The sequence below is a fragment of the Cebus imitator genome, unplaced genomic scaffold (assembly GCF_001604975.1).
Source record: "Cebus imitator isolate Cc_AM_T3 unplaced genomic scaffold, Cebus_imitator-1.0 Scaffold257, whole genome shotgun sequence".
NCBI lineage: Eukaryota > Metazoa > Chordata > Mammalia > Primates > Cebidae > Cebus > Cebus imitator.
In genome coordinates, this window is record NW_016107572.1 from 2,447,636 (window position 1) to 2,458,049 (window position 10,414).

General features: G+C 50.7%; 1 protein-coding gene across 2 annotated transcripts in view; it reads left to right on the top strand.

Annotated features, from left to right (window-relative positions):
* Window positions 1-8,882, top strand: part of PKP1 (plakophilin 1) — a 52,105-nt gene extending 43,223 nt beyond the window's left edge. The window contains exons 13-15 of one of the 2 annotated variants that reach the window (XR_005195584.1): window positions 316-421; window positions 1,623-2,158; window positions 8,871-8,882. Coding sequence is in view for 1 of the 2 variants with exons in the window: in XM_017499421.2 (XP_017354910.1) it covers window positions 316-390 (75 nt within the window). In the remaining variant the exon portion in view is untranslated. Of the gene's footprint in view, window positions 1-315; window positions 422-1,622; window positions 4,542-8,870 lie in introns of those variants that run through there. The other variant, XM_017499421.2, reaches the window with a different exon arrangement.
* Window positions 8,883-10,414: the final 1,532 nt, after the last annotated feature.

A 10,414-nucleotide genomic window follows, 5' to 3' on the forward strand; every position in this document is an offset into this window, starting at 1 on the left:
CTGCTGTTGGTTGCTGCTGTATTTAAAAATAAATGAGTACCAGCCTACATCCTCATGCTTTGACCCAGGCTTCTACAAATGCAAGTAGGAAATTCACATGTGCCAGTGGAAGTTCAAACACATTTCACCAACTCGTGGAGAGTTATGATTGGTTGCACATTTAACGAGGCCCATTTTAGCCCTGACACATGTACATAGCGATAAGAACAGAGGCTGTGTGAGCCGAGGATGCTCTGGGCGGGCAGTGGGCAGTGTCTGACCCACAGCAAGCCCCACACGGTTTTATGTCATTTGGTTGCTGTTTCTCCCTTGCAGCAAGGATTTGATAGGAACATGCTGGGAACCCTAGCCGGGGCCAACAGCCTCAGGAACTTCACCTCCCGATTCTAAGAAGAGGCTATCCAAGCAAGTTGGCTTGCAGGTAAGAATCGCCCCACCCTCAGGCAAGGGATGCCTTCAGGACTGTGACAGCCTCAGCCAGTCTCAGAGACAGGGGCAAGGCCTGTGCTCCCAGGACACAGAAGCCTCCTTTCGCCTGGCTCTGCCCAATACAAGCAGTTGTGTAGACGGCTTGGCTGGGGTCGTGGATTGTCCCACCCTCAGGACGTTAGGGGTGTCTAATGTCCTAGGAGTGTCAGAGGGGTCAAAGGGTCTGAGCAGGACTGCTAGTTACAGATGTGCAGGTTGTATACTGAACAACACAGGTGGTACCATTCACATGAGCTACAGTGAGTTCTGTAATACATATATCTGGAGTTCTAGAATCTGTCATTCTGGGTTTGGTCATCCACAGCTCACTTTTTTATCCTTTCGTAATTCACTTTCCAGTCTCTGCACATGCCCAGTATGGACAAGCTTATTTCCAGCTGATGATTCTAGGGCCCAAAACTCAGAGCCACTCCTATGACAAAGGCTTGCAAACCTTAGTGTTCACTGGAGGCATCTGGGTTGCTTGCTAACGTGCACATGGTTGGCTTCAACCCCAGCTATTCTGACTCAGTAGCCCTGCAGTGGGATCCAGGAAAGTCTATTTTTAAACAAGCATCTAAAATGTTTCTGAAGCAGGTAAGCCGAGAATCACAAATAGATACTCCAGTCAGATGTCATCACTCCTAGAGAGGGGCCTCAGAGGCAGCCCAGCATGGCACCATCTGCAAATAGCCTGTGGTGAAGACAGGCTCTCCTGAGCTGAAGGGGACCTCTGAGTCCCGGCTGTCCACCAGCACCCCCCACCCCAATCCCTGGTGGGGAGAGAGGACTGTAACTTTGGTCTGCGTGAAGGTTAAATAAGACTTTAGATATCCTTTCCTGGAAAACAAGCTGCAGCAGCTTGAAGGCAGAAAAGGAGAATGATTCAATTTGGCAAATCCTTAATGAACACCACCTTCATGCTTAGTGCAGGACAGCATAGGCAGGGGACAGTGGGGCAGGATGCCAGACAAAGCTGACAAGCTTCTGAATCCACAGGGCAATCTATACACGTGTCTAGGGCAGCCTTGAATCCAGTCTCAGGCCAGGGCACACTTGGGGCAGATGTGAGAAGAGGGTGGCCGTACAGGCTGGGCGTATGCTGTGGAAACATGTCACTGTAAACGCTAACTAGAGGACTTCTCCTTTTCCAGGAAGATGTGACCCAGCTGAGATGGCCTCAGTCCTCTCTGGATGGGTTAGTCTGTCCATCCTGTGCAGTATTTGGAAAAGTTCACACGCAGCTGAGAAGAAACCTGGAAACTGTGGATAACGGAAATATTTTTAGATTTTTTTTTCCTTGGGGGAAATGGCAGGCAATGGGGGTTAGGGAGGTCGGGAGGGGGCTTTCTTGAGTTAAAGGGGCTTATATGTAATATTTCTTCTTCTGAGAAATGGTATATATATATGTGTATAATGTAAGTGTGTGCATGCGTGTGCGTGTGCGTGTGTGTGTGTGAGAGTGTCTTAAAGCATAACTGCAAACTGCAAAAAGCTAGGGAAGCTATTTTATTGCAGCTCATAAGGTGGTGAAAAGGGCTCTCCACTTTCTTACTCATAGGCAAGGACAACATGTGTTTTTTGGTGAGCTGCTCATAGTTCCTGTCATGTATGGTGCCAGGGCAAGGGGCATCTCTGCAGTCAGGCCCTTGGAGGAGTCCTGCAGGCTTCCTACCAGCAGTCCACAGGGGTGCAGGAGGAACTGGGGCTGGGCCAGCCTCCCCCCTTACAAGGCTGCTTTCCAAGAAGGGATGTCTGGTGTATCTCATGGGAAAATCTGGTGTGTCTGTTAACGCCAGCCCTCAGGCCATGCCACAAGGACTGAGGTGTGAGGTGTGAGGTGTGAGGCTCCAGAGGACGGCAGGACATGCTCTCATGCTTTGCCAAATGAGGCTTGCTCAGGGGACTAGGAGCTGAAAGGTGGTGCCTGCCATTTTCTTGGGCTGTGTGCCCATCAGAGCAGGCTCAACCTGCAAAGGCCCTGCATTCAGAGGTCTTGTCATCTACTTGTTGCAGGAGAAAGAAGGTAAAAAATGATTTATTATTATTATTTTTTAACCAAAGCTATTTTATTGCAGCTCTTCCCCAAGAGCTGTTCTGAGAATGGCTGTTTGGTCTTCATATTCCCAGTGGCGTGGAGAGGGGAACAGGCGGGGAGTTGGGCATATACCAGGTTGGAATGCCAGCTTCTAATGGGATGGAGTTGGAGGGTAGAAATGAACCAGGAAGATGTTTCCACCAAGCCTGCTGTGAGTCAAGTGAGGGAGTGTTTGGGGTCCCAGCAGTCTTGGAGGTGGGGAGTTTGGGTAGACTAGGAAAGGAAAGTGCCATATCAGAGTACCGGCAAGCCCACAGCCCAGCCGGGGGCCGCCCCCCACTTCCCCTGAACCCCAGCTGTCCTGGCTGCACTCTGTGGAACCCCCAGGAGATGTGATAAACAGGCCCATTAGGGGCATCAGCCACATGGAGCACCCAGACTCTGTGCACTTCAAATGAGCAGTAGCAGGAGGGCTCCCGAGGGCCTTATGAGGAAACCCATGTGGACAGCCCTTGGTGTGGACTAAGACCGAGCAGAGCCCAGCACGCCCAAGCCTTGCTCCTTCCAGCCTTCACCTCCCGGCTAGCATTGCTGGTGGTAGAGAGGAATTAACTTCCTGGTCTGTGCCCTTCTCTAGACAAATATAAGATGCTCCTCCTCCTCACTCCTTCTCAGCCTCCTCCTAAGTCTCCTCTTCTGCACCACCCCCAAGTCCAAACCCACCTGTTGCCCCAGCAATCAGAACTAGAAAACACCGATGTGGACTCAGAATGACCACTGAGGGTGAGAAGCCAGACACATGAGGACACTGTCCTCTGAGAGGTGTCCCTGGCCATCAGCCAGCTGTGCTATAGTGCTGGGGGTCTGTCACACCCTCCCTTGCTTCTGCTCACACCAGGGGGCCCATCCTGGCCCACCTCTCCCTCTCGGGGCCCCACGTGGGAGGCTGGTCTCCCTGGACTGTCCTGGGCATAGGTTTCTGGGTGCCTCTTGTGCTGTCATCAGAACCCAGAGGAATTCATCTCCTAAAAGAGATTTGTGGCACACCAATCTGTGCCAGGCAGTGTCCTAAGCACTTAGACCATGTCAGGGAAGAAAACAGACCACATCCCTGTGCTCATGAAGCTTATGTTTTCCTGGAGGAAAGAGAAGACAGGAGTCCTTGGCTTTAGGGCTCCTCCAGGTGGGGGCCGTATGGTCGGTCAGGGCGGGAGGGAAATCCATGTGAAACTTACCAGCCCAGGCAGGAGCCCCTTCCACTTAGCACTGCCCTGGTCTCCTGCAGCCCCTGGCCTCACGTTCCTCCCACCCCCACAAGATGAAGAGCCAGGTGGGCTCAGCCCCTGCCCTGGGAACAAGGCAGCTTCCCAGGCCTCAGGGGCTCAGGTGGACAGTTAGGGCAGGCTTGACTTTGGTGATCTCACCCGTTCCCTCTCAGGCCACCTCAGGTCATCTGGGCCTCTGACCCAGGCGTGTCACTTTAGAAGGAGCAAAATCGAGAGGGGCTTTTCCTAGAGAAAGAGACCAAGGAATTTGCCAGGCTTCATCTTAGCCAACACGTGTCGGGATTTTAAGTCCACATTGGCCTCACACTGCCAGGACCAATGCCCAAAATAAGAAGTTCCAATTTGGGGCCAAATGAGGAAGGACACAGACTCTGCCCCCTCCCTGACCCTGGGACCTCCTGTGCTTAAGACAAATCCAGTCACTGGCCACCAGCCACCTCTGCAGTGGGGACCACACCACCAGCCCTGACTCCACACTCCCCCCAAGGACCCAAGAGGCAGTGACCTTCAAACCTGGCTGAGAGGTGGATGGCTGGGAGGACCCAGACTGCGGCCAGGGCTGGGCAGGGAAGGGAAGCCCAGGGCTGCTGTGAGGGACCTGGGAGCCTCCCTGTAGCCCACCCTTCCCTTGCTTCATGCTTGTAGAATAATCTTGTGCTGGCCAGAACCAGTTTCCTTGTGTGATACACGAATGTATTTGCTTTTTTTGGAAATATAGAAAATCAATAAATTGCTAGTGTTCCTTTGAACTTTTTCGAGGAGTGGATTCTTTGCGGTGCTGTTGAGGGATGAAGGGGCTACTCATTTCCTTCCATGATCTCCTCTTACGGACCCTGTATCAGGCAAGAATTGAGAAGGCCACCCGAGGGCACAGGGGCAGCGCTATCCATGGACACCTGCACATCTGAGCGAGGCGTAGCTCACATATGGTGAGCACATCTGAGCCTCACTGTACCTCCATGATGCTAGGATTGTAAAGTGAGACTTAGGGAGGGAACAAATGCCCCCAGGGTCAAACAGCCTATACATGTCCCCAAGCCTGAACCTATCCAGGTGGTATATCTGTAGGAAAGAGAAATTCAGGGATGAAGGTCAAGGAGTTGGTATTTATTTAGTTTTATTTATTTATTTGTTGAGATGCGGTTTTGCTCTGTTGCCCAGGCTGCAGCACAGGGATGGCCATAGCTCAAAGCGGGTTCAACCTCCCAGGCTCAAGGAAGCCTCCCAGCTTAGCCTCCCACTATGGGTCTCACTATGTTGCCCAGGCCGGTCTCTAACTGCTGGACTCAAGTGATCCTTCTGCCTTCGCCCCTCAAAGCACTGGAATTCCAGGCATGAGCCACCGTGCCCAGCTGGAGCTGATGTTTATTGAATGCCTACTCTACCTGGGTTCTGTATTGGGTGCTGGAGAGTCACAGAAACAAAGGATATGATGGGCCCCAGCCTCAAGAATCTCGTAAGGGAAAAGACAAACAGGGAAACTGAGGCATGTGTAGTCAATTCCAAGTGATAGTGTGGACATAACCACCGTGGGCCATCAGTGCCAGTCATGGCCACCTGGGTAGAGAAGGTCAGGATGCTTGGGGAAGGCTGAACGTGAGCTTTTCCCAATTTGAAAGGGTGGTGACTGGCAAGGCCTCTCTACTACAGCCCATGGCCCTGACCTCCTGGACCATCCCACAGTTCAGAAATGTCCGGAGAGGCCAGGGAGAAGGAACTTTTCCTTCTGTGGCTCGGACTGTTAAATACACGAGGCCTGGGACATCCAAAAAATGTTCTGAAACCTGAAAAATATGTACTGGCTCCAAAATGTGAGATCAAGGTACAAATTTACAATCAACAAATGTTTAGATTGCTAAGCTTTCAGTGAATATATAGCATGCATGCAGAAATATGTACAACTGAAAACGCGTGCAGCTCAGTGAAGCTTCACAAATGAATAGTATCCAGACTGAGAAACAGAACATCACAGCACCCAAAACCCTGCTCAGACCCCTTCAGATCACTGTCCTTCTCCCCAAGGGTAACCACTGCCCTGACTTCTAACACCACAGATTCATATTGCCTATTTTGGACCTTTATTTAAAGGGAGTCAATAGTAAGTCCTTTTTTGTGTCTGCCTATTTTATCTCAACCATATGTTTGTAAGATTCATTCATCCCTCTTGCAAGTTCGGATCACTGCTGTATAGTAATCCATGTGTAACTGCTACCATGCAAAATACAATATGGCATCACCACCATTGTGACATCCGTTATTTACAAACAAATGGAAACAAAGCGTGGATTAGTTATCTCACTTCCTAATAATTCCAACGTGTGATATAATTACTGGGAAATTACAACTAACAGGAAAGAAGTTAGATTTTATGTGGGATGTGGGTGCATTTAACGGGCAGGAGTGCCAAAAAGCTACAGATGTATCAATTCTGTTGTCCCTGGCCAAGCTGAAGGCAGGCCCTCTGGCCCCTTCAAGGACTGTCCAATGAGAGCGAGAGCGTTCAGGAACACATGGGCAAGACCAAACTGGGAGGCACCGGGAGCAGCTGGCGGCCTGGGCTGCAGCAAGGAAAAGGTCTCGGGGTCCTGGAGGCTGAGTCTCCCAGACCCCATGTCTAGGCTGCCGCCAGGTCTCTGCCCTAAGCTTCAGTCATTTCCTCCTGTTGCCCTTGGAAGTATTCTGGCCCGGAAGCCGATTCTCTGCACCAAAGATAAAGCATTCATTGTGCGTCACTTTTTGGAATGCAGTGCGTTCTGTTGTCCAGCACAGTTGGAGAAAAGAGTGACCAGAAATCGTTAATAATAACCATAGTCTATTTACTTGAGGGGAGCCACACATTAACCCCTTCCACTTTCAAAGCCTTAGGGTGTTGGTTTGCTGTTTTGATCTTTACTTCCTTCTAGGGGAGACAGGCAGCACCCAGAGTATTACATTTCAATTTATAGATGAGGAAACTTAGACCCAAAGAGAGAAAGTGACTTACTCACAGTCACGTAGCAAGTTTGTGGCAGAACCAAGCCTGAGACTCAGACCTCCTGTGTCTCAGCCCAAGTCTGCTCTGGTCAACTCACGTGAGCCTGCCCAGCTGTCAAAGTGTTAGAACATGTTCAGAGAGGCCTGACACAAAGGCAATACTATGCATAACCAAATCTTTAGTGAATCAGAAGCCCACAGCACCTCGAGGCATCGTAAGATTACACATCGTATGAGCTGTGGTTGCTGTGCAGACATGCCAATAAATGCAGAATTCTGAGAGATGGAAAATCAGATACCAGAAACTACAGTGTGAATCATCTTATCTGGGGCTGGTGGTTTGGTTGATTAGAATGTGGGGGTAATGAGGCCAGGGCCACAGAGCAAAAAATACCTCAAGGACTCCAGCTGCTATCCTCCACCCTCTCCCATCATCCTGCAGACCTCGGCAGAGTGTGAATGTCACCAAGTGACATGCCAATCTCTCTGGGAAGCATGTCAAAGATGACAAGCACCACTGATGACAGATCAGCAGAGACATCCCATATACAGAAAGGATTTCAGGCTTCCAGCATTCCTAAACCCTCTCCCTGGCCCATTAAGGAGTTTCATGGCTGCTAAACTGATTTTTAAAACTTCTAAAAAGCATTTCACCATTTACCAAGCGGTTCTAAATCTCTGGGGCATAAACGTCACCCCCTGCACACAAGGCCATTAAAATCCTGCTCTCTGCAGGTCTCTCCGAAAGGAAACGTCAGCCAGGTCTCCAGGGCCAGTGGGGCCCGTGCGTGTCATTCTGGATCCTTTCATGCTCACCTTCCTGCATTCTGGGGCCCAGAGATTTCCCGGAGGATAGCTGGACTGGGGGACAGCATGGACGTGGAGAAGAATGACCACCTATTCCGTGATCCCCACAGGAGTGGGCACTGATGCATGTTAATGACCTTCCATCTCTATCTGGATGCTGCAAAGTAAGTGGGATCATTCCCATTTCACAGATAGAGAAACTATGATTCAGAGAGGTGGAGCAACTTCTTCAAGGTCATGCAACTAGTAGGTGACGGATTTGGATTTTGAACAAGGTCTGAGGCCAAGGCTGACGCTCCTCTCCCTTCCCTAGAGCTGCCATCTAGACAGTAGGTGCCCATAGGTTGGCTCCAAAACTGGCCTCTAATGACTCCAACCTGAGACCATGGTGCCCTTTTGGGCCTTCTGTAACCTGTGTTAGCAAACGGAAGCACCTGTGCCCCACACATATGCTGCTCATCTTGTCTTTTTGAGAAACATCTAGGAAAAAAACTCTTGTCTTCCTCCAAAAGTTGAGAGGTCAAGGCAAAAATAGAATCCAACACCCCGCTCTCACTTAATCCTCTGAACTGAGAAAGCCCTTGACAACCCATGCCCCAGCCACTCTTGAATCTGAAAGCAGTCACTTCTTTACCAGTCTGTCTTTCTTTCTCTTCTGCCAGCTCAGAGCTGATCCTGCCTGGTCCCCTGTCTGTCTGGTTTTGAGTACTCCTGCGGGGAGAGCCTTTATTCTTGGCCCCAACCAACCAGATGTCCTTGATGGCTGGACCAATGGCAGGGCTGCAGAGGGTGGGACTGTGGCCACAGGTGCTGGGGGCTGGGAGTCAGGCTGGTTCAGTGGCACGCTGGACCCACCATCCAGCACCCAGGATCTGCTGTCTGGAGCTGGCCTGTGTCAGGGTCACGGACCCTCAGAGTGGCATGGTCAGGGAGCACATCTCCGCAGGCAGTATCCACCCATTTTCCAACCACCCATTGGCTAAGCCACACTGACCTGGAAAGTGAAACACCAAACGGGGGAGACAAAGGCAGCCCAGGTGGCAGAGTCTCGGGCAGGAGCTCCACCTGCCCGCTCCCTTTCTGCCCAGGCTCCGAGAGGATGTGGAGAAACCGCTGGTCTAGTCTGACTGTCTACACTTTGCAGTGAGGAACTGAGGACCGGAGAGGGAAGGTGACTTGCTGGGTCACAAAGCAGCACAGGGAGCAGGGCCAGGCCCTTCTCTACATCCCCTCTGCTCTGTGCTGCAATGGCCCCCCCTCTCCCCACTGGACTAACGGCACCTCTGGATGCTCCACAGTGCCTGCTGGAGCCCTGATGTGACGCCCAGCACCTGGGTGGTTGCTACAGCCACTTTCTGCACTGGACTGTGAGCTTCCTGAGGGCAGAGACCCAAGCAGTGCCTGGCACAGGGAAGGGGCCGGATATTTATTATTTTAAGTGAACAGGGAAGGAAGGGGGGGAATGCAAATAAGAGAAATATTTTCTTGTCTGGTATACGGTTCTAACTGGTTTCCAAGAAACAGTTAACTGGGACTCTAAACGCAGGGGGAGTTCACACACACACACACCACACTCTGATAGAGCTTTACACTTACACACACACAACCGTGAGGCTGCTGGAGGGATCTGTGACAGTGTCTGGCACTGCGGGTGGGCACAGAGCAGAGGCTTGGTAAGGATCAGTGTCCCTGTATGATGAGAAGGCTCTCCCTGCAGCCCCAGCTTTGGTGACCAGGACTCCGCAGTGGAGAAATTGATGCCGAGTATTCCCACATTCTAAAAGGAGTCTAGATTAATAGGGGCCTTTGATTAAATACTTTTGATTAAAGATCCAAGGGCTTTTGAACGATGAGACTAGGCCAGGCATGGTGGCTCACGTCTAATCCCAGCATTTTGGGAGGCCGAGGCAAGAGGTTGCTTGTGCCCAGGAGTTTGAGACCAGCCTAGGCAACAAAGTGAGACCCCCATCTCCAGAACAACAAAACAAAACGAAACACCATGAGACTGGACGAGACGACCAAGGGCGTGGGGAATAGAGAAGAGCTTCAGAGGCTGCAGACCACTGATCAGAGAGAATGAGGAGGAACAGCCAGTGAAGCGGGAGGCCAGCCAGGAGAGTGTGGCATCTGGGAGCCAAGGAAAGGAAGGGGGCCCAGACGAAGGCTGGCCGGGCTGTGAGGGATGGTGGTGACGAGCATACAGGATGAGGGCAGAGCTGACCATTGGGCTCACCATTCTCTTATTTCCTCCTCCACCCTGTCTGCTCTTTTAGGTAAAATTTAGATACAGTGAAATGCACAAATCTTAAGTATATCATTCAATCAATTTTGACAAACGCAGACATCTTTGCAACCCAAAGTTCTATCAAAATATAGAACATGTCATCACCTCCCAGGCAACAATCCCCCTTCCCTTGTTTTGGTTCCATATGAAGTTTAAGGTGGTTTTTTCCAGTTCTGAAAAAAAAAAAAAAAAAAAAAAAAAAAAGTTCTGAAAAAAAAAAAAAAAAAAAAAATCCCCCTCCCTATAAAAGGCCACCACGGCTCTGCTTTTTTTATGACATATTAATTTTGCCTGATTAAAAAAATGTAGTCTTGGGGAGGCCGAGGCGGGCACATCACGAGGTTGGGAAATTGAGACCATCCTGGCCAACGTGGTGAAACCCCATCTCTACTAAAACACAAAAAATTAGCTGGGTGTGGTGGCACACGCCTGTAGTCCCAGCTGCTAGGGAGGCTGAGGCAGGGGAATCGCTTGAACCTGGGAGGCAGAGGTAGCAGTGAGCTGAGGTCACGCCATTGCACTCCAGCCTGGGCAACAAAAGCAAGACTCTGTCTCAAA